This window comes from Podarcis erhardii, assembly GCF_964252035.2.
Source record: "Podarcis erhardii genome assembly, chromosome: 7".
NCBI lineage: Eukaryota > Metazoa > Chordata > Lepidosauria > Squamata > Lacertidae > Podarcis > Podarcis erhardii.
The window spans coordinates 11418087-11441962 of NC_138511.1; the positions used below are offsets into that span (position 1 = coordinate 11418087).

General features: G+C 50.3%; 1 protein-coding gene across 2 annotated transcripts; it reads left to right on the forward strand.

Moving 5' to 3' along the window:
- The first annotated feature begins 244 nt into the window (after positions 1 to 244).
- On the forward strand, positions 245 to 23137 carry ZBTB17 (zinc finger and BTB domain containing 17). Of its 2 annotated transcripts, none has more exons than XM_081870898.1 (15): positions 245 to 618; positions 2203 to 2409; positions 4818 to 5006; positions 7836 to 8006; positions 9717 to 9830; positions 10736 to 10998; positions 12825 to 12967; positions 14023 to 14323; positions 14447 to 14534; positions 15845 to 15961; positions 17361 to 17481; positions 18327 to 18457; positions 19430 to 19645; positions 20774 to 20863; positions 22592 to 23137. In XM_081870898.1, exons 1-15 carry the CDS (start codon positions 249 to 251, stop codon positions 22861 to 22863), a joined length of 2793 nt encoding a protein of 930 aa, XP_081727024.1. In that variant the 5' UTR covers positions 245 to 248; the 3' UTR covers positions 22864 to 23137. The 2 variants fall into 2 exon arrangements, with proteins under 2 accessions (XP_081727024.1, XP_081727025.1); XM_081870899.1 differs by lacking the exon at positions 245 to 618 and adding an exon at positions 906 to 1035.
- Positions 23138 to 23876: the final 739 nt, after the last annotated feature.

Consider the following 23876-nt stretch of genomic DNA (forward strand, 5'->3'; position numbering starts at 1 on the left):
GTTTGGGGGACAAGAAAGAGGAACAAAGAAATGGAAAGAAGAAGAATGCATGGGCGAAAAAATATTTTTTTAAAAAATTGGAATTAAAAAATTGATGTTAGTTTTTTCACTGCGATTACTGCAGCCGTTCGGGAGGGATGGGATTGTTTCAAAAGAGTGGTGTACAAATAACAGTCGATCATGATGATTAATAATCAATAACAATAGGAAGAGGAAAATGTGAGGGTGAAAGAGCGAAAGAAGAAGAAATGAACGGGCGGGGAAGCAGGCAACGGGTCCCCCTCAATCTCTGCGCTTCCCCTATACCCCGGAGAAACTGCGCTGCCTCTAGTGCTTGTCCCTGCCTCTGGTGTCATGGCGGCCAAGAGACGCTGCAGAGCCGCCTGCGTCACGTGCCAGCCGTTCCTTTGCCCCCGCCCCTTTTCCGCCGGCGAGACGGGACGCGCCGTGCACGCAAAGCGAAAGAGGGGGGGGGGAATGCGCGTCGAGAAAGAGGGCGGTGGCTACGGAGACGCCGCTTCCGCCCGGGCCCAAGATGGCGGCGCCCTTTGTCTGTTCCGTGTCACTCTGAGCGCCGCCGCCGCCGCCCGGGATTATGTGACGCGCGCCGGAGAGCAGGTGCGGGGTGGTGGTGGGGGCGGGGGGAGGGTTCGTGAAGGGGAGGGGCCGGGAAGGGGAGGGGAGGGGCAGGAAGGCAGCCGGGGGGGGGGCTGCCTGTCAGGGGGAGGGGGCTGCCAGCCAGCAGGTGGGGGGAATTCAGGGGCCGGGGGCTGCCGGTAAAGGGGGGGCGGGGAGCTAATGAGGGGCATTGAAAGAGGCGGCAAGCTGGGGGGGGGCTGGGGGCCGGAGGGGAGAAGAAACAAGCAGGGGGGCAATCGGGGTGTGTGCGGTGGGGGGTCGAGGTTAAGGGGGGGTCCAGGAAAGCGAGCAGTGGAAGGGGGGGAGGAGGATAACTGAGGGCGCTGCCCGTCTGTGGAGGCCAATTCCCCCCCCCCCAACACACACACACTCCGAGTGTCAGGTGCGGAAATTCAGGTCAGTAACATTTGTATTGTGTTTGGAAATACAATTTGGAATTTAAAAATAGGAAAAAAGAAACGTGGGGTGGTGGGACTTACTTGTTCAGGGTGGGGGAGAGACACAAAGGTCCAGTTAGGATTATTTCTTGTGCCCCTTTTTTCCAGTGAGGGGCAGGAAGCCTGTGACAGAGTTGACTTGGGGGTTCAAAGCGTATTCAGGTGAGGGGAAGGGGCTGTTGCTCAGTGGTTGGAGCATGGCATGCAGAACGCCCCAGGCTCAGTCCCTGCTGGCAGCATCTCCAGGTGGGGCTGGGAGAGAGACCCTTGCTTGAAACCCGGCGGAGCCTTTGCTGCCTGTCCACTTTCTGCGTTGTGGTGGTGGGGCAGGTGATGAGTGCTTTTAATGGGGTGGGATGGGGAGTTTGGCCCCATGAAGGAGGAGATTGAAGGTGTTGGAGGAGGGGAGCTGGGTTCAAGTCCCTCCTGGGCCCCAGACCAAAGACATAAGACATCTCAGCCTGTCTGAGTGTCTGTAAAATGGGAACAAGCTGATTTGCCTCGTCTTGAGAGCAGCAACACTTAAGGGCAGCAGAGCCCATTGCAAATACACATCCTAGAAAAAGAGGATATAACTGGAAGGGTCAGCCTGTTTGGAATGACAGCTGTCAGACTTCTTCAGATGTGCCTCAGGATTAGTGTGTTGATTTTGCTTCAGGGGGATCCGGCCTCACTTTTGCTGGACTGTTCCTGGAAAAGAAGGAGATGCCCTATACTGAATCCCATTGTTGGTCCATCTAGCTCAGTACTGTCTACACTGACTGGTAGCAGTTTTCCAGCATTTCAGGCAGGAATATCTCTCAGCCTTACCTGGAGGCACCACTACTGTGGATTGAACCTGGGGCCTTCTGCATGCCAAGCAGGTGCTCTCCAACATTGCTAAGCCCCATCCCCTTCTGTTGTGCAGAAGTGGTTGTCAACAGAATTGTGAAGTTGGAAGGTTACCCCTGAGGGTCATCTAGTCCCCTGCAATGAAACTCAAACATCCATGACGGATGGTGAAGGCTTGGAACTGCATCCTGCTTTTCTTCGGCTGGGCAGGGCATGATTCGTGGGCCAGAGGGAAGCCTGCATAGTCAGAGGAGGGGCATCTGTGCTCAAGGGCCTCCTGCCTCTCTCCCCGCAGCCATGGATTTCCCTCAGCACAGCAAGCAGGTGCTGGAGCAGCTGAACCAGCAGCGGCAACTGGGTCTGCTGTGTGATTGCACCTTTGTGGTGGATGGCATCGACTTCAAGGCTCACAAGGCAGTGCTGGCGGCCTGCAGCGAATACTTCAGAATGCTCTTTGTGGACCAGAAGGACGTGGTGCACCTGGACATCAGCAACGCAGCAGGTGGGCCTAGCGGCGGATGGGGTTGCGGGATATTATCCCGTGCCTGAAATGTAGGGTTGAGCTGCATCCTAGCTGGCCAATATAACAGTTGCAAGGGGCCCAAATGACCACCAGGTCCTAAAGCAGCCAGCCTAGGCTGTGCAGGTGTCCCACAGGAAGGGGCCTGCAGAGCTGATGGATTGCATTACAGTGGTGCCTCGCAAGACAAAATTAATCCATTCCGCGATTCTCTTCGTCTAGCGGTTTTTTCGTCTTGCAAAGCAAGCCCATTGACGGCTTAGCGGATTAGCGCTATTAGCGGTTTAGCGGCTTTTAGCGGCTTTTAGCGGCTTATCAGCTTAGCGGATCAGCTGATCAGCAGCTTAGCGGCTTAGAAAAGGGGGGGGGACCCGCAGGAACTCGCAAGCCCATAGGGAAATTCGTTTTGCGAAGCGCCTCCAAAATGGAAAACCCTTTCGTCTAGCGGGTTTTCCGTCTTGCGAGGCATTCGTCTTGCGGGGCACCACTGTATATCCAGCCTTTTTCTCTAAGGAGCTCAAGGTGGTTTGCATGGTTCCCCCCCCCTCAATTAATCACCACAACAGCCCTAGGTTAGGCTGAGAGGCAGTGACTGGCCCCCAGGGTCCCCCAGTGAGAGCTGTATGAATGAGCAGAGATTTGAACCCTGGTCCCTCCCAGAGTCCAGTCAAAGTCTCTTAACGAGCACAGGTAAGTCAAGCAAGGTGAGTCCAGAATGAATGGCTCCAGGTGAGTTGAGCAAGGGACCCACGTTGCATGCCTCATGCAAGGCAAACAGCAGCAAGTCCCCTTCTGAAAACTATGGGGCAAGTTGTACCCTCCCACCTCTGGGCCAGAGATAGAAGGCAGAGTCAGGCTTGAGCAAAAACCACCTTGGGGGATGTATGACTGGGCCCTGGCGGTGCCTCTGGTCCACCCAGTACCCTGTCCCACAATGTCCCTGGTGCACCCCCGGAAAAGTAGTGGCTGCCTCCTTGGTCCCCAGAAGGAGCCTAGAGATTTCTTTTAAGTTTTGAGGCGGCATATAAATTAAAAGGTAAAGGGATCCCTGACCATTAGGTCTAGTTGTGGCCGACTCTGGGGTTGCGGCGCTCATCTCGCTTTATTGGCCAAGGGAGCCGGTGTACAGCATGACTAAGCCGCTTCTGGCGAACCAGAGCAGCACATGGAAACACCATTTACCTTCCCGTCGGAGCGGTACCTATTTATCTACTTGCACTTTGACATGCTTTCGAACTAGTAGGTTGGCAGGAGCAGGGACCGAGCAACCGGAGCTCACCCCATTGCAGGGATTCGAACCGCCAACCTTCTGATCAGCAAGTCCTAGGCTCTGTGGTTTAACCCACAGCGCCACCGCGTCCCAGCATATAAATTACTTAATAAATAAATACAGAATTAAAATAAATAAAATGGGATACTAAGCCACAAAGTATAATTTTATTTTGTAAAACAACTTAACTTCCATGCGTGTGCGTATGTCATGTGCGACACAGGACCGGGTCTGATTTCTTCACATTAATCTACATGAACAAGACGTCCCCACCCCACACCTCACCCAGTTCAGGTGGGAATAAGTCATAAAAAGGGAAGGGAAAAATGGCTAGGAATGGTGGGGAATATGGGGTGTTTCTTGCCTTTACTGTTTTCATTTTTAGCTTTGTAAAACTATGAGATTCAGTTTTTAAAAGAAGAGTATGGAGAGGAAGGAGATCTAGCAAAGTTCTGGCTTTTTCCCATGATGGCTCCTTCAATGCTTTCTATTTTTTAAAATCAAATTCTTTCAAATTGTTGGTGCCCCTGCTTTGCGGATGCCTTAAACCAGGGGTAGGCAACCTAAGACCCGGGGGCCGGATGTGGCCAAATCGCCTTCTAAATCAGGCCTGCGGATGTTCCGGGAATCAGCGTGTTTTAGAATGAGTAGAATGTATCCTTTTATTTAAAATGCATCTCTGAGTTATTTGTGGGGCATAGGAATTCGTTCATTTTTCCCCCCAAAATACAGTCTGGCCCCCCACAAGGTCTGAGGGACGGTGAACTGGCCTCCTGCTGAAAAAGTTTGCTGACCCCTGCCTTAAACCATGTGCTCAATTTGCCTGTTGGGCCATCCAGCCCTTGGCACTAGGGTTCGCTCTGCCTTGCAGGTGGGAAGTCCATGATGGTCTGTCATAAGAACATAAGCAGAGCCAATGGCCCATCTAGTCCTGCCTCCTGTTCTCACAGGGGCCAGCCACACACCTATGCGAAGCCTGCGACCAGGAACTGAGCACATGAGCAATTCTCCCCTCCTGTGGTTCCCAGAAACGGGCATCCACAAGCATTGCTGCCTCCAACTGTGGAAGGCAGAGCAGAGCCATTGTCCTGCGCTGACTGCCTGTCTGTGCCTGTTCCAGGTCTCGAGCAGGTGCTGGAGTTCATGTACACATCCAAGCTGAACCTGAGCCTGGAGAATGTGGAGGACGTCTTGGCTGTGGCCGGCTTCCTTCAGATGCAGGAGATCATCAGCGCTTGCAACTCCCTGAGGACTCTTGCGGCACCGGCAGAAGCTGCAGTGGAGAGCCCGGGAGACCCCCCGACAGCTGGTATGGGGCTGTGGTTGTAATTGTATGAGCAGGGAGGTAACAGTGGGCACTGCCCTAGATTTCTGGGTGATCCCTGGTTAGATCTCTGGAGATTGGTTCATGAGCCCCAAAAGGGGGTCTCAGTCCAATATTTATTTATTTATATCTTAACAAAAAGTTTTATTTATAAAGAACTACAATTCAACACCAGTGTAGAAAAGTTATTGAAAATTATGCAAGCACGAATTAAGTAACTGGCTTCATTCTTCACTCTTCAGACACCAGTGGTAGAATTGAGAGGGATACCATTAAACCACTGCATATTTTCTTCTGTAGGTTTAAAGATTAAAATAATAAGCAAAACAGACTCAGTAGCTATTTCTAGTAAGAAGCACTCTGTAGAAGAGTAATATGGTCTCCTTTTAACATGATTTGACCCAGCTGTTTCCTTGATTTTGTCTTGGAGTGAATCTCCTCAGCAACATCCAGAACCAAGTTCATATATTCATCAAATCCAGCAATACAGCCTTCTATCCTCATGTTCACCTGTTCATACAGCCACACCTGAATTCTGGACCTATTCTGTAGGTATCTGAAGATGAGGTTGATGGGCTGCACCATCACTTTCTGCATCTTCTGGCCTTGCCATGGTCGGCAGCTAGGCTGGGAACGACCCCTGACAGGACGAGCTGACTTAGGCAGGACGGGGCAGCCAACGGTCAACTTCTCTCCCTCCTCGCTTTATCATAGAATCATAGAATAGAATCATAGAATCATAGAGTTGGAAGAGACCACAAGGGCCATCGAGTCCAACCCCCTGCCAAGCAGGAAACACCATCAGAGCACTCCTGACATATGGTTGTCAAGCCTCTGCTTAAAGACCTCCAAAGAAGGAGACTCCACCACACTCCTTGGCAGCAAATTCCACTGTCGAACAGCTCTCACTGTCAGGAAGTTCCTCCTAATGTTTAGGTGGAATCTTTTTTCTTGTAGTTTGGAGCCATTGCTCCGTGTCCGCTTCTCTGGAGCAGCAGAAAACAACCTTTCTCCCTCCTCTATGTGACATCCTTTTATATATTTGAACATGGCTATCATATCACCCCTTAACCTCCTCTTCTCCAGGCTAAACATGCCCAGCTCCCTTAGCCGTTCCTCATAAGGCATCGTTTCCAGGCCTTTGACCATTTTGGTTGCCGCCCTCTGGACACGTTCCAGTTTGTCCGTGTCCTTCTTGAACTGTGGTGCCCAGAACTGGACACAGTACTCCAGGTGAGGTCTGACCAGAGCAGAATACAGTGGCACTATTACTTCCCTTGATCTAGATGCTATACTCCTATTGATGCAGCCCAGAATTGCATTGGCTTTTTTAGCTGCCGCATCACACTGTTGGCTCATGTCAAGTTTGTGGTCAACCAAGACTCCTAGATCCTTTTCACATGTACTGCTCTCAAGCCAGGTGTCACCCATCTTGTATTTGCGCCTCTCATTTTTTTTGCCCAAGTGCAATACTTTACATTTCTCCCTGTTAAAATTCATCTTAATGAATTTTTATCCCTCCCGAATATTTATTTTTGTTGTTGTTATTATGATTATTGGAAGTGGAAGGGAATCCATGTATCTTCTAGTCTAACCTCCTACAATGCAGGAATCTCAGCTAGAGCTTCCATTACAGATGGCCACACAGCCTCTACTTAAAAACCGTGCTGGACTTGTAACAGGGTAAAGGAATATTGGGAAATAATTTATAATGAAATGGTTAAGTACCTTTCCAAAAAAATCAGAATCCTTCTTGTTGGGGATAATTCAGATGGAAATTCCCAGCTGTCAAAAAAGACTACAGTGGTACCTCTAGATATGAACGGGCTCCGTTCCGGAGCCCTGTTCGCATCCAGAAGCAAACATAACTAGCGACGGCATGTCTGCACACACACGCGTTGCTTTTTGCCGCTTCTGCTCATGTGCGTGACGTCATTTTGAGCGTCTGCGCATGCACGAGCGGTGATACCCAGAAGTAACGCACTCCATTACTTCCGGGTTGCCGCGGAGCACAACCCGAAAGCACTCAACATGAAGCGTATTCAACCCGAGGTATGACTGTATTTATGTATGCCACTCCTGTGGCCCGTGTTTCGTTAGCCCAAAAATGGAAAACGAGAGAGGTCCCATCCAAAGAAGAATGGCAACTTTAACTGATAGAATAAACACAGCTTGCAGAATTAACTTACAGAATAAGAGAACAAGAAGAACATACGTTTAAAGATGATTGGAAAATGTTTATTGAATATATGGGTGAAAATTGTGTACATTTAAAAACGCTGGCAGTATTAGATAAATTCAACAGTGTAGATAATTTTTTATGGATCTAACAATGGAATACTGAATGGTTTAGCTTATGTAAAATATGCAGGGATTTATGGTATGTAAGTTGAGCCATGGAAGGAGAATAGGGGAAGTCATTTGAGATTGTTTAAATGAATATTCTAAAATGTAAAATAGAAATGATTAATAAAAATTATCCAAAAAAACAAAAATCACCTGCCAAGGAAGAAGAGTTCTCTCACCTGTTCGTCATAAAGCTTGGTTTCCAGACCCTTGATCATCTTGATAGGGCAGAATACAGCTGCTGCATGTGGTCCACCAAGAGGGAATCTGTAGGGAGACCCCCACCTTGGCCTGATCCAGCAGGGAGTTCCTCACCCTTCTCTCCCCCAGCACCTCCTCAAGTTCTTGTCATCGTGGCAGCCCTTGTGCCCATTGTGCAGATGGGGTAAGTGGGTGGGGGCTCAGCATCTGGTAGGTCATAGCTGAGAGGAGCCTGTCCTAGTTGGTTTTGGCCCCTCTCTTTCCTAGGGCAGGAGAAAACGGCTGGTGGGGGTAAAGAGGCGACAAACACCCCCCGGGATCTGGAGGAGACCCCACAGCCCCCACCCATAAGCATCCAGAAGGAGGCGGCCATGGAGCCCACAGAGGAACAAGAGGAGGAGGAAGAGGAGGCTGAATGTGCAGCTGGCAAGGGCTCAGGTAGGCACCGGGAACCAGGGGTCTTGGATAGAGCTGGACTTAATAATAATAATAATAATAATAATAATAATAATAATAATTTATTATTTATACCCCGCCCATCTGGCTGGGTTTCCCCAGCCACTCTGAGCGGCTTCCAACTGAATATTAAAAACAGTACAGCATCAGACATTAAAAACTTCCCTAAAGAGGGCTGCCTTCTTTTCTGTCTTTTAAAAGTAAAATAAATATGTGTAAATCATATTTGTCTGCATTGTGGTATTTTCACAATCTGCCCTGGAAGTGTTTGGTGAAGGGCACAAACAGTAAATAAGCAAATGAAAAATTTCGCTCAGTTGAAACACTCCTGCTTGGTCCTTGGAAGGTAAAAGGTAAAGGTATAGGGACCCCTGACCATTAGGTCCAGTCGTGACCGACTCTGGGGTTGCGGCACTCATCTCGCTTTATTGGCCGAGGGATCTGGCGTACAGCTTCTGGGTCATGTGGCCAGCATGACTAAGCCACTTGTGGCGAACCGGAGCAGCGCACGGAAACGCCGTTTACCTTCCCACTGGAGTGGTACCTATTTATCTACTTGCACTTTGACGTGCTTTTGAGCTGCTAGGTTGGCAGGAGCAGGGACCGAGCAACGGGAGCTCACCCCGTTACGGGGATTCGAACCGCCGACCTTCTCATTGGCAAGTCCTAGGCTCTGTGGTTTAACCCACAGCACGACCCGGGTTCAAATCCTGACGTCTCCAGAGAGCCTGCCACCAGTCAGTGCATGTGATGCTGAGCCAAATGAACCAGTGTCGCTTCCTGAGCCTCTGTTTAAATCAGCCCTTTATGTGGAGCCACAAGGGCTAGTGTTTCCTTCATTTTCAGTAGCTGAGTGGTAGAACACCTGCTTTGCATGCAGGAGGTCCTGGTTCGATCCCCTGAACCACCAGGTTTGGCTGAGAATGTTCCCTGCCTTGTGGGCTGCTGCCCATCGGTGTGGGCAATACTGAGCTTGGCTGAGCAGTGGTCTGATTTGGTACCAGGGGACTTCCCTTTGGGAGAAGCCTCCATGTGGTGGGGAGAGAGCTGGCTTGGGATCACGGCAGCAATTTATAAAAAAAACCCACCTCTATTCCAGTCCTCTCCCAAAGCTCAGGGCACACTGAAACATCTCAGAACAAAACCTAAAAATCTGTTTCGAAACCTTGGGTGCCTTGCCTGATGCAATGAAATGGGCCAAAAATCCAAGTAGAGCTTATTTGAAGAAGCTTCAGAAGTATCTTACAGAGAATAAAAAGGGCCCCCCAAGGGCCATCTAGTCCAACCCCCTGCAATGCAGGAATCGCAGCCCAGTAATCTGCGTGTAGTACAGCCTTCCCCCACAACCTGATTCCCTCCAGATGTTTCGGGTGTTGTAGTCCAAAACATCTGGAGGGCAGCAAGCTGGGGAAGGCTGGTGTGGGATCTGAAGACCCAAGAGGAGGAAATTCAAACTAAATCTTTAGGAAGACTGCATTACTCAGCGTTCATGAGATCTAGCACCTTGGGTGGGACTTGATTTTAACATTTGCAGCAGGCTTCATCTGTTAGCCGAGGATGTCTGTTCGCTTCCCTCCCCCATCAAATCCTGCCCTGCTTCCTGTTCCCTCTCTCTGATTTGTTGCCCCTTATCCCCGTGGCTGTTGGTCACTAGTGCTGAGGGGTATGTGACCAACTCCTCTCTTTTTTCAGCTGTGGAAGACGACGTCTGCTCCCCAGTGCCTGAGACCTCGCAGACGGAAGACTCCTCCCCTGGGGAAAGCAGCGCTGCCCCAAAACTTGCCCTTTCGAGGGCTGCAGAGGATGGTGAGTGGCAACAGCAGCAGGGCGGAAAGCCTTTCTTGCGTGCTTCTGGGGGTGATCTCTGTGTGGCACCCAAAGGATCTTTGCTTTCCCTTTGCCCATGACTCCTGTAGGTCAAGAGGGCACCAAGCGAGATTCCTTTCGGAAAGAACATTCTTGTATCACCTCAGAAGGGCAACAGGATCCAGGTTCATAGAATCAGATGATAATAATAATAATAATAATAATAATAATAATAATAATAATAATATTTATACCCCGCCCTTGCCAGCCAGAGCTGGGCTCAGGGCGGCTAACACCAGTAAAATTACAATAAAAACATAATATGGGGGGGTGGGGATTAAAAAAAGAGGTTAAAATGCAGCCTCATTTTAAAAGTAGCCCATGGAATTGCGGAGTTGGAAGGGATCCCTGAAGTTCATCTAGCCCAACCCCCTGCAATGCAGGGATCCAAGCTGAAGATTTCAGGAAGATGGCCTTCGAGTATCTGAAAGGCTGCTAGAGGGGGGGGGAGGGAAGGCAGAGCAGACCTTTGTTCTCTCTGTTCCTCCTCCAGAGGGCAGAGCATGCAGGTGGACAAGGCAGGGAGGCAGATTTTGGCAAAACCTTAGGGGGCTCCTTTGGCCAGGGGGGCACCACCCACCTCAGGCTCAGAAGCATCACCTGGGCATCCTTCTGTTGGGGAGGGGGCTGTACGTTGCAGGATCCTGATCCTTAGCAGAGGGTCAGGCTAGATGCCCTCCAGAAACCCCGCCCACCTTGCCGATTTTGTCAATGTAATCCTGGAGGGTACAGGGGGAAGGGTTTTTGGGGAGGCAGCTGCAGCCGCCTAGACACTATTGGCTCCCACAAGATGGCGTCTAGCGCAGGTGGTCCACTAGACTGCTTCTTTCTCTCTGTGTCTCTAGCTGAGCCCTCTGACCTGAAGCTGCCCTCTGAGATGGAGGTAGAGCTGGAAGGCAAGGGCGAGGGGACCGTGCTGCCGGAGGCCGAGGTACCTTCCCAGGCCCACGAGGCCCAGCTGGCCAACGGCAACTCCCAGGATGAGGAAGAGTCGGGGGGCACGGACTCCGGGGCAGAGAACGCAGGGGACGCCCGGCTTCTGCGCTCGGGGACCTACAGTGACAGGACCGAGTCCAAGACCTACGGGTCGGTCACCCACAAGTGCGAGGTGAGAGATTATCATTTAAAAAAATGCATACCATGCTGAGCACTGGACGGTTGGCCAAGCAGCATCTGCTGCAGCCGCCTTTTGCAGCCTAACTTTCTGCAGCTGAAACATGATGTGGCATGGACCTTCTACCCCAGATTGTTTTACTTTGATGTTGAACCAACAGTGATAGGACAGGCAAACCATGTCCAGTGGTGCCTCAGGTTACATACGCTTCAGGTTACAGACTCCGCTAACCCAGAAATATTACATCGGGTTAAGAACTTTGCTTCAGGATGAGAACAGAAATCATGCTCTGGCGGCACAGCTGCAGTAGGAGGCCCCATTAACTAAAGTGGTGCTTCAGGTTAAGAACAGTTTCAGGTTAAGTACGGACCTCTGGAATGAATTAAGTACTTAACCTGATGTACCACTGTGTTTCACTATCAGCCTTAAGTTGTTGGGGGTTTTTGCAACAAAACCTGGTTGCTGTTACCAACCACCTTGAATAGCTCACTGGGCCAATTTTAAGAAAGGCCAGATCCTGTCCTTATGGCCTGGGTGACCTGTATGCTTGGTCAGTAGCCACACTCCTCAGTTGTCTCTCGAGACAGACAGATGCCAAACAGTAGGACAGATCCTTTATGACTTTGAAGAGAAGTAAGAAGCTCTCCAGTTGAGTGGACGAAGGTGGACGAAGGAGCCATTTCAAGTTCAGCAGCATCATCTTGCATCTTGCCAACGTTACCTGTCCACTTGCTGTTGGACAAGGCCTCCCTATCGGATGCCATGATCACGTGTCACAGGGGGAACTCGTTGGTGTGGAGGGCACCAACCAACCAGATCAGCTTACGACTGAGCTTGACCTCTACCTCAGTGTTTCCCAACCTTGGGCCTCCAGCTGTTTTTGGACTACAACTCCCATCATCCCTAGCTAGCAAGACCAGTGGTCAGGGATGATGGGAATTGTAGTTCAAAAACAGCTGGAGGCCCAAGGTTGGGAAACACTGCTCTACCTGATGCATGGCACCACCCTCCTGACTGGTGAGAACATTTGTAGAATCGCCTCTAACGGCCTGCAGGTGGGTTATCAGTGCCCTTCTACAAGATTACAAGCAATAACTTCAGCTGGTTTTTCTTTCTTTGAGCCTTTCTCCGGAGTGAAGTGGTAGAGATATATTCCACCCGGCTCACTGCGCACAGAAGAAGGCGACAGTGGTGTGGCACGCAGGCCCAACACCATATCTGATGCTCTGCAGAACATTATGCATCTCTAATGTGCTGTACTCTGTCTTTTTATGAGAAGTGGAAATCATACTTGGTTTTCCTAATGTCATTTCATGACTTCCATTATTTCCATCCTGAGCATCTTTGCTCTTCATTTTCATCAGAAGATTTTTTTTTGTATTTAATTTGATGGCATTGATGCATTCTGCTTATTTCTGCTTATATTCAGCAAGCTGCCTTCTCTTGTCTTCTCGTTGCTTCTGCTCTTTGTCTGTTACGCTCAGGCAGATCAGGCAAGCCAATCTGATGGTGCAATCGCTTTTTGATGATTTTTATGCAATTACACGCGCATTTTTCCCCCATGAAAAATAGTAACGCAAGTTTAAAATCATTGAAAATTCCTCGTATTTTTTACATAGCTGTTTACCAAACTAAATTATATTAATTAAACTGCAATAGGTTTTGAATTCCTGAGTCGTGTAACAACTTTTTTTATCAGCCCTCATTTTGGGAATTTTGAAAGTTGGGAAATTTGGCATTTGTCCATTTGCGAGGGGGCTTCTTTGGGACCAGCCATTTATGCCGCCTCCTCCTTCTCTCCCCGCCCCCCCGCCCAACAGGACTGTGGGAAGGAGTTCACGCACACTGGCAACTTCAAGCGGCACATCCGGATCCACACCGGGGAGAAGCCCTTCACCTGCCGCGAGTGCAGCAAGGCCTTCTCTGACCCAGCAGCCTGCAAGGCGCATGAAAAGACACACAGGTAGGTGGCCAGTGACCAGCGAGGCTGATCCAGGAGGGGAAGGCATTGCGGTAGAACGGGCAGCCTCGTGAAGGAAGGGGCGGAAGGATTCCCGTTGGCAGTCGGGGCAGCTGTGCGATGCCCGTGCTGACAGCTCAGCCTTCCCTGCCCAGCTTCCGTCTGCATAAATGGCGCAAATGCCGATGATGGGCATCCTCCTCCCAGGGTTTTGGGGAGGCTGCATGAGCCTCTGATCTCTTGGTTGGCATTACCAGCAGATCTTCTCGGCTGTAGTTGATCAAAGCTGACGTTTGCACCCAGGACCACCTCCTGCCCTTAAAATCATGATTAGGTAAAGGGACCGCTGGCCATTAGGTCCAGTCCTGGCCGACTCTGGGGCTGTGGTGCTCATCTCGCTTTACTGGCCGAGGGAGCCGGCGTACAGCTTCCAGGTCATGTGGCCAGCATGACAAAGCCGCTTCTGGCAAACCAGAGCAGCGCACGGAAACACCGTTTACCTTCCCGCCGGAGCGGTACCTATTTATCTACTTGCACTTTGACGTGCTTTGGAACTGCTAGGTTGGCAGGAGCAGAGATCAAGCAATGGGAACTCATCCCGTCACGGGGATTCGAACTGCTGACCTTCTGATCGGCAAGTCCTAGGCTCTGTGGTTTAACCCACAGTGCCACCCGCGTCCCTAAAATCATGATTATTATTTATTAAATTTATAAACCGCCCGACACCCACAGGTCTCGGGGCGGTTCACAATATGAAATCGCAAGATGAAAACACAAAATACATAAGTAAAACAAAAACAACCACAGCCTTTGAAGTGCCAGCCCATCCTACTAAGCACCAAGCTGTTCTGTAAAACCGCCTTACTGTTACGTCACCCTGCAGCAAGGGGTTCCGCCGGTTAACGGCATCTTTTCTTTCTGCAAAGCTGTCCTTCCCTCTTGCCCATCCTGAATTCTCCCGCAGCGGCGTATCTATGCTTCTGTTAGTTGCGGAGTCAGGTGGACAGGTATAATCGGTGTCCCTTCCCTCTCCCTCTCCCTCTCCCCCGTTCTCCCAGCCCCCTGAAGCCATACAGCTGTGAGGAGTGTGGCAAGAGCTACCGCCTCATCAGCCTGTTGAACCTGCACAAGAAGCGCCACACCGGGGAGGCCAAGTACCGCTGCGAGGACTGCGGCAAGCTCTTCACCACCTCGGGCAACCTGAAGCGCCACCAGCTGGTCCACAGCGGGGAGAAGCCCTACCGGTGTGACTACTGCGGCCGCTCGTTCTCCGACCCCACCTCCAAGATGCGCCACCTGGAGACCCACGACACCCACAAGGAGCACAAGTGCCCCCATTGCGAGAAGAAGTTCAACCAGGTAAGGCTGGAGGGCTTGAGGGCAGCTCCCCTTCTCCAGCTGGGGGGGGGGCGTGGAACGCCTGTGGGGGTTTGGGACCACCCCCACCCCCTCTCAAAGCCGGTCTCTCGCCTTTGCTGCCAGGTGGGGAACCTCAAGGCCCACTTGAAGATCCACATTGCCGATGGACCCCTCAAGTGCCGGGAGTGCGGAAAACAGTTCACTACGTCAGGTATGTGGCTCTTGGGCAGTTGCCCAGGCGGGCTGGGTGGCCCCCGGCTTCCTTTGCCCGCAGCCCATCTGGGGCCTGTGTTGAGGGAGCTGACACAGAGCACAGTCTGTTTGCAGATCAGAGAGAAATGAGGCAACGTGAGCTCACTTGCAGTTAGTCGTTTGGTTAAGGAATCGGAACAGAAAACATACAGAGACCTCTGAGATATACTCCACTATAGCAAGCAGTTGCTTGGGCTGTTTTGCACCTCCCACTTTACTCCATTCCCTGCGTTTTGGGCCCCTCTATAGTGGACGCAGGTGGCGCTGTGGGTTAAACCACAGAGCCTAGGACTTGCCGATCAGAAGGTCGGTGGTTCGAATCCCCACGATGGGGTGAGCTCCCATTGCTCGGTCCCTGCTCCTGCCAATCTAGCAGTTTGAAAACACGTCAAAGTGCAAGTAGATAAATAGGTACCACTCTGGCGGGAAGGTAAGCGGCATTTCTGTGCACTGCTCTGGTTTGCCAGAAGCAGCTTTGTCATGCTGGCCACATGACCCGGAAGCTGTACACCGGCTCCCACGGCCAATAAAGCGAGATGAGCGCCGCAACCCCAGAGTCGGCCACGACTAGACCTAATGGTCAGGGGTCCCTTTACCTTTATAGTGGGCCCCAAGGGCCCCTCTCTGTCTCTGCCTGGCTCTCTGTTATGTGTAGCAAAGAGGAGCCGGCAGGCTGTCAGCAGAAACACTGGCAGGGTGAAGCTGCCAAGTCTGACTCCTGTCTTTACTCCGTGTTGGGGCACCTGCTCGTTTCCCCCTTTTCCTCAGCCTCCAAACTCCCATCCTTTTCTACCTCCCAGCTCTTCCCCTCCTCTGGGGTGTGTCCAGTTGTCCACCACCAGGAGGCCTGGATCAAAATCCTCTCCCTCGGCGCTTTCCCTGGGGAAAGGCGGTTTCCACCACTCCTCCTGATCTAACCAGTCTCATATGTAAAGAAATATACAATAATAAGAGTACATTCATTTGTAAAAAAGGAATATACAACAGGAAGTCTAGTGTGTTGGTATGTATATGATTTTTTTGCGGGGGGATTGTTTTTGTTTTTTCTCCTTGTTCTTTTTTGTTTGTTTCATTTTCTTTCTACGTATATAAAATTTGTATATAATTTTTGTATCCATGTTGGAAATTATAGTAAGTCTTGTAATGTAATATGACAAAGTTTACCAATGGGATATAAGAATGTTAACAAATAAATAAAATTCAGATTAAAAAAAAAACTCTAGCCAGTCTCCGACAGCCTCTCCACATTTCCTCCTCCTTTGCTCACAGGCAACCTCAAGCGACACCTGCGCATCCACAGTGGGGAGAAACCGTACATCTGTGTGCACTGCCAGCGGCAGTTTGCCGACCCGGGGGCTCTGCAGCGCCACGTCCGCATCCACACGGGTGAGTTTGCCCAAGGGGGCTCTCCCTTCATTCCTCCGGTGGTCAGAGAAGGTGTTGTAGCTGTTACCTTCCAGCCGGTGGCTCTCCCAACCCTGACCTGCTGGGGCTCAGAGGATCATAGAGTTCTATGGAGTCGGAAGGGAAGGAGAGTCCGCCGCTTTCCCAGGCCTCTGTCAAACAGCTCTTACTGTTGGAAAGTTCTTCCTCGTGTTCAGTTGCAATCTCCTCCCTTGTCATTAGAATCTGTTGGTTCAAGTTACGTGGAAATTCCAGCTAAACATTCTGGGAATGTTAAGGATGGTAGGAAAGGATATAATGAATAAGTATTATCCTTCCTTCTCTCATGCTATGCCCGTCTAATGTTCGTATACACCTTGTTAAGAGTATTTTCTCCCCTGTTGCACACTGCCTTCTGGAAAAAGGTACAGGGTTATAAAGACTAGGACTAGCCGCCGGAGAAACAGTTTCTACCTAAATGCAATTCTGGTTTTAAACGCAGTATAAGGGGTCTCTAAAGGAGTATATTGTATTTTAAAATGGGGTTTCAGAGTTTTTAGGGGGGTTTGAATGTCTTATGTAGATTTTTCAATTTCATTGTTCTGTATGGGACAATGACAATAAAGATATCGTGTCGTAAAAAGAAGTGAGGTAGCAGAGCAGATTCCCCTCAATATAGCTGGAAGCTAGTTTGCAGATTCGTTTGAATCTCTTAGTTAAGATTATTTCCTGGTGTCCCCTTTAATCCCTCTTTAAAGAATAAAGACAAGAGTCTTTCTGAGTAAAGTAACACAACATTTACTCAAATTTTAATTCACGATATGATCCCTGAAAGGCAGGCTTTACTTTAGTGGTTACACAAACAAAGTGTGAGTTAATCTCATAGGGAAACTGAACTCCTGTGCTGCTGGCTGAGAGCCAGCAGACAGCAAAATTACATTAAGATAACAAAATGGCTACAGGAGAGCAGCATGGCAGCAAAAGAGCAACAACAAGAGAGAGAATAAGACTGAGAAAATGGCTGCATGACTCAGCTCTTTTATGGAGTCAGCCAGAGCCACGCACATCTCCCAGGTCACATACAGGGGGAGGCTGCTCCAGACCAGTGGAACAGGAAGTTACACAGACTGGGTGTCCCCCTGCCTGTGCCCACTCTTGGGAAATAAGGAATGTTGCCCTTGACTGTACCAATGGATTACACCCCACAAACATTAGGAAGATGTGGGAGGGACAACCTCGGAAGATGGAACCTGGGACCTTCTGCATGCAAAGTTGGAGCTCTGCCCCTGAGCCGTGGTCCTTTTCCTTAACAATAAAGCAAGCTTGTAGTCCTCAAGCCATCCAAGTAGGTGGCCATCCCTGCGCCCCCGTGATGTTACCCTCCCCTCCCTTCTCTCCCCAGGTGAAAAGCCTTGCCAGTGCCTGATCTGTGGCAAGGCCTTCACTCAAGCCAGCTCCCTCATTGCCCACGTGCGCCAGCACACCGGGGAGAAGCCTTACGTCTGCGAGCGCTGCGGCAAGAGGTGGGCCCCTCTCTTGGCTCTTGGCCTGGCCTAGGGAAAGCTTCAGGGTTCAGGGGTCATCTTCATCCATCCTGGGCTGGGGGCTGTGTTTTTGCGTGGTGGGAGGAGGCAATCTGTGTATCCTGTGCTAAAACAAAGTATTTGTGATGGGCGCTTTTGGGGGGGGGGTTGCTAAACATGGAGGCAGGGCGGGAGATTAAACTGGGCCCTCCAATTATTTTATATAGATATATGCTTAGATAGGGACGCGGGTGGCTCAGTGGGTTAAACCACAGAGCCTAGGACTTGCCAATCAGAAGGTCGGCGGTTTGAATGCCTGCGATGGGGTGAGCTCCCGTTGCTCGGTCCCTGCTCCTGCCAACCTACCAGTTCAAAAGCACGTCAAAGTGCAAGTAAATAGGTACTGCTCTGGTGGGAAGGTAAATCCGTGCGCTGCTCTGGTTCGCCAGAAGCGTCTTAGTCATGCCGGCCACATGACCCGGAAGCTGTACACCGGCTGCCTCGACCAGTAAAGCGAGATGAGCGCCGCAACCCCAGAGTCAGCCACAACTGGACCTAATGGTCAGGGGTCCCTTTACCTTTTACCTATGCTTAGAGAAGCCTGTCCGAATGCTTAGAAAGTCAAGGTGCATTTTAGCTCGTTTCAGTAGCTTAACTTTTTGGCCTATTGTTGAAAGAAGAAGAAAATCTTGTTTCGTATTTTTGCAAACCACTTTGAGGTTTGTTGGTTTGTTTTACAGTCAAGCAGCCTATAAATTCTGTTAAATAAATCCAGGGAAACATTTTGAATACCTAAAAGTCCTGTACACGTTTCAGTTCTGTTTCTGTGCCCCCCCCCCTTTCAGGTTCGTCCAGTCCAGCCAATTGGCCAACCACATCCGCCACCATGACAACATCCGCCCCCACAAGTGCAGCGTCTGCAACAAGGCCTTTGTGAATGTGGGTGACCTCTCCAAGCACATCATCATCCACACAGGTGAGTCTGGCTGTAGGGAGGGCCCTGGGGCAGCTGTATCTAGCCAGCTCCACTCCAGCCTCCTGTCTGTTAGTGCATGAGCACCGAATCTTTCTTTAACTCAGCAGAGTTACTCAAAGTCTTCCTGCATCTTCGCAGGAGCCATCTCCAGCCTTCTCTTGGTAAATTCCCATAACAGGAATTTCTCCATTTATGCCTATCCAGTTCTTTCCTTAAATTCTTTATTATTTACATTGCAAGTTGCATATAAAATAAGAAACAGAACTACAGTGATGCCTTGGTTTTCGAACATCTCCATTGATGAACATTTGGGTTTTCGAACGCCATAAACCCGGAAGTAAATGCTTCAGTTTTCAAACACACCTCCCAAGTCGAACATGTTACGTGGCTTCCACTGAGTGCAAGATCCTGAGGCCTGGCTGCTGCCTATTGAGTTTCCGGTTTTCGAATGTTTTGAAACAGTTTTCGATCTTCCATAATGGATTACGTTCAAAAACCGAGGTACCACTGTATATGCAGATCTCTGCACCTTTCAGCTATTCGGCCAGAGAGACAGGCTCACAAACTTTCTCATATTCTGGCAGGCGCACTCCGCCGCGTGCCCTGATAAAGATGCCTGTTGTTAGGGAGAATTCTTGTTTTAGGCGTGCTTCAAGGCCGTTTGAAGTTCATTTTGGCAAGACACCAACACTGTCTTCCCGCTGGCCAGCCAGATGCCCCATAGAGAAGCCCACAAGCAGGACCTGAGTGCAAAAGCAGCACTCTCCCCACTTGGTATCATCCTTTGAGAGCTCAGCTGCCTCAAGACGGTGGAGGTAGAATACATAGGCACAGCAAGACTGCGATAGTCATGTGCAGAGCAGGGAGTGTTACGCAGTGGTGGGGCCCTGCTGGACACCTCTCTGTGGGAAAGGCCAAAGTGAGAGGCAGCCAGCTGGCAGGTTGCTGAGGCCTCTGTGTCATCCTGGACAGGCGAGAAACCCTTCCTCTGCGACAAGTGCGGCCGCGGCTTCAACCGTGTGGACAACCTCCGCTCTCACGTCAAGACGGTCCATCAGGGCAAGGCTGGGATGAAGGTTCTGGAGCACGGGGAGGGCGACGAGTTCAACATCGTGACCGTGGCTTCCGACGAGATGGTGACTCTGGCCACGGAAGCCCTGGCGGCCACGGCAGTCACACAGCTGACAGGTGAGCAGGAGATCCTGGCCTTGTCATTCTCTTACCAAGGGCCTGAGGGAGGCTTGAGAACTCGGGTGGGGCTCTCCCCTTAAAAAGGAATGCTTGCAACACTCATGAGCGCCCTGAGCAATTTGCATTTTCCTCCTCTCTTGCTTTATTCTTTATTATTATTACAGTGGTACCTCGCAAGACGAATGCCTCGTAAGACGAAAAACTCGCAAGACGAAAGAGTTTTTCGTTTTTTGAGTTGCTTCGCAAGACGGATTTCCCTATGGGCTTGCTTCGCAAGACGGAAACGTCTTGCAAGTTTGTTTCCTTTTTCTTGAAACCGTGCATTCAGGGGGTGCAGTTGCGACTTGACAACTCATAGCACGCGGTGTGGTAGCCTATTTTGAGGTTTTTGAAGACTTTGGTGATTTTTGAAGCTTTTCCAAAATCCGTGCTTCGCAAGACGAAAAAAATCGCAAGACGAACAAACTCGCAGAACGAATTAATTTCGTCTTGCGAGGTACCGCTGTACTCTATTATCCTTGGCAAATAGAGGAGGTTGCAAAAGAGCTGGTAAGCTGAATTTTGAAATCCAAAGAAATGTAGCCTTCTGGTTTTCACCCAAAGTTGAATAGTTGTGGGCAGGGTGGCTTTTCTCCTTCTTCGTTCATTGCCTACGCTGAGGAGTAGTATCTCCAGTGTTTTAACTGGGAATGGGGTGTTTTCCCCAGCTGGAAATGCTGCTGGAAACTAAATGCCTAGGACCCGCCTGACAAGCAGATGATCTAACACAGTGTTCCCCAACCTTGGGCCTCCTGCTGTTTTTGGACTACAATTCCCATCATCCTTGACCACTGGTCTTGCTAGCGAGGGATGATAGGAGTTGTAGTCCAAAAACAGCTGGAGGCCCAAGGTTGGGAAACACTGATCTAACACACTGAAGCTACGGCCTCTTCCCTGTCCGTGGAACAACCCTTTGCTAGGGTATTTAGTATCTTCTCCCCCCCCCCCCAGTATTTCAGTCCCTCCTTAAGCCCTCCCCGCTGCTAGGAAGGGTCCCCACCACAATGCAAAGGGCCCCTCTGCTGGCTTGGGTGGCCACGGGGCCTCTTGTGTGCTGCTCAACTCCCCCGTTCCTTTTTCCTGCAGTGGTCCCCGTGGCAGCGCCCGTCACAGCCGATGAGACGGAAGCCTTGAAGGCTGAAATAACAAAGGCCGTGAAGCAAGTGCAGGAAGCAGGTGAGCAACCATCTGGGAGCGTTCGGGCAACTACCCCTCCAAAGGAGGTCCTTGGCTCAGCTTTCTTCGTCACAGCTCAAACCTTCGGTAACTGCGCAGAACACAAAGCTGGGCTGTTTCTAGAAGCTTGCGGTATAGAAATCTGGCCACAAGGGTGCAGCACCCCAATGTGTGACCAGCTGTTTTATGCTCTTCCCCATTCTTTGGCCTTTCAGGTGATTAAGCTTGAAAAGGGATGCAACTCTTTTAACAGTTCTCAGAGATGTTGGATTTCTAGAGAGGGTCTATTTTTCCTAGCATCCTTCAGTAATGCAACAGTATGTGCCCTTTGGCTGTTTGGGGCTACAGCCCCATCACCCTTTGCTGTTCATCCATGTAAGGTAAAGGGGCCCCTGACCATTAGGTCCAGTCGTGACCGACTCTGGGGTTGCGGCGCTCATCTCGCTTTATTGCCCGAGGGAGCCGGCGTACAGCTTCCGGGTCATGTGGCCAGCATGACTAAGCTGCTTCTGCTGAACCAGAGCAGCGCACAGAAACTCCGTTTACCTTCCCACCAGAGTGGTACCTATTTATCTACTTGCACTTTGATGTGCTTTCGAACTGCTAGGTTGGCAGGAGCAGGGACTGAGCAATGGGAGCTCACCCTGTCGCGGGGATTTGAACCGCCAACCTTCTGATCAGCAAGTCCTAGGCTCTGTGGTTTAACCCACAGCGCCACCTGCATCCCTGTTCATCCATGTATCCCTATATAAAAGAGGAAAATACTAAAAGCCGGCTTTTAAATGTACCTAAATACAGGTTCATGGTGGTGGTTTTTAAAAAGGTGCACGTAAAGGAAAAGAACACGTGTTTAGTAAAAGTAAGGAGCTTCACTCCTGGATTCACTCGTCTGCAAATAGAAGGGCTTTGGTCAGGGGGGCTTTGCCCTAAATTCACTCTGCCACCTGCCATGCTGTTGGGTCTGCTTACCCTCCAGCGGGGCGAGAGCAGTAGGTGTGCACAAGTTTTCAAAGCGTACTTTGTTGTCAGGCTCAGTTGCACTAGACCAGGGGTCAGCGAACGTTTTCAGCAGGGGGCCGGTCCACTGTCCCTCAGACCTTGTGGGGGGCCGGACTATAATTTGGAGAGAGAAAAAAGAACGAATTCCTATGCCCCACAAATACCCGAGATGCATTATAAATAAATGAACACATTCTACTCGTGTAAAAACACGCCGAATTCTGGACCGTCTGCGGGCCGGATTTAGAAGGTGATTGGGCCGGCTCTTGCCCCGGGCCCTAGGTTGCCTACCCATGCACTAGACATTTAAAATGTCGTGCCACTTCAAACAAGTCCTGGCCGCCCCAAAATAATCCTGGGAACTGCAGTTCTTTGGTGCTAAGTGCTGTGCAGAGAGCCCCGTTTCTCCCCCCAGAGCTACATTTCTCGAGTGGTTTAACACTTAATACCTCTTCGCAGGGAACTCTAGGAATTGTAGTCCTGTGGGAGAGCCCTTACACCTTGTCTCAGCACCTGTCACAAACTACACCTCCCTGGTTTCTTTACGGAAAGCTATGATTTGTAGGATGGGTGGCTGGGGCGGTTTGAAGCGATTCACCCATGGCCCTACTGCTCGGCCTTTCTGTATGACTCTCTCTGGGATAAAGCGCTTTCAAAGGAAACAGATGGGACTGACCACCCCGGCTCTCCTGCAATTTGCTGTCTTCTGGCTTTGTCCTGTCTTTCCAGATCCAAACACCCAAATCCTGTACGCTTGCGACTCCTGCGGGGAGAAGTTCCTGGATGCCAACAGCCTGGCCCAGCACGTCCGCATCCACACAGCCCAAGCCCTGGTGATGTTCCAGGCGGACACAGACTTTTACCAGCAGTACGGTGCCCCCACTGCTGCCTGGCAGCCTGAACAGGTCATTCCCTCAGGGGAGCTGCTCTTCCGCACGAGGGATGGCAACGAAGCCCAGACCACTTCTCTGCCCACAGAGGCCCCACAGACTGCAGAGTGAAGGGAGGGCTGGTTGCAGAGGGGCAAGGGGACGGTATGGATTGTACTACACGCTGCTCGGTCGGGGGGGGGCGGCGGCACGTGTGGTTTGGTTTTAAGGTGCTGCTGGCTGTTCCCTCCTTGCCCATCCAATGCCACCAGCTTCACTCACAAGCAGCTATTTTAAGGAGGTGACGACGGCGTTACCAATGTAAAAAAAAAAATATTTCTGTATTTGAGAAGCTCCTGCATCTGTGTTAATATTTAGAAACAAAATAAAGGCCATTATTTTCTAATGTCTGATTCAAAATGCACACTGGTTTGTTGGGTATTGTCTCAGCAGCCTGTTTAACAATCCCTTAGCACTGTAGTAAAAGAAAAAGTTTTCTGGTTGTCAAATTGTTCGACGAGGTTGAGAAATGAGGCAGCTGGTTGGTGAAAAATGGCAGGTCATCAGTGTTGGTTTTCCTAGAGATTCTCCTCAGCTGCATTTGGTCAATATTTTGGCAGGTGCAGGCGGCAGGGTAGATAGAGAAAGATGCTCCAGCTAGGGAAGAAGAGAATTAAAACAACTTTACCAGCCTCATTTATTTCTGAAGCTGGAGATTGAATCCCAGCACACACACACCCACCCCCCGGCTGACAAAATGGTTTCTCCTTGTACATCTGCTGCTGCTGCTCTCTCCATGAGCCGGGGGTGTGTGGATGGGGCGCTTCATTTCGGAACCGGGCTCTCTCGCACGGCCTCAAACCATGTAAGGTAACAACACCGACATTTCTGCTCAGACACACTCCAGAAAGGATAATAAGGAGTTAACTCGCCCTGAAGCAAATATATGCTATATTTGCAGAACCTCATGTAATTCCATTTTTTTAAAGGCCATTGTTTGTTTGTAGGGTTGGATCCAGACTAAACTGCACTAAAGGCCCCACTGTAATCCACAAGAACGAAGAGGAAACATCCTCAAACCCCACCCCAGTCTTTTTCTTCTACATACACATTCAAGTGACTGACAGAAAATGCTGAGACACTCA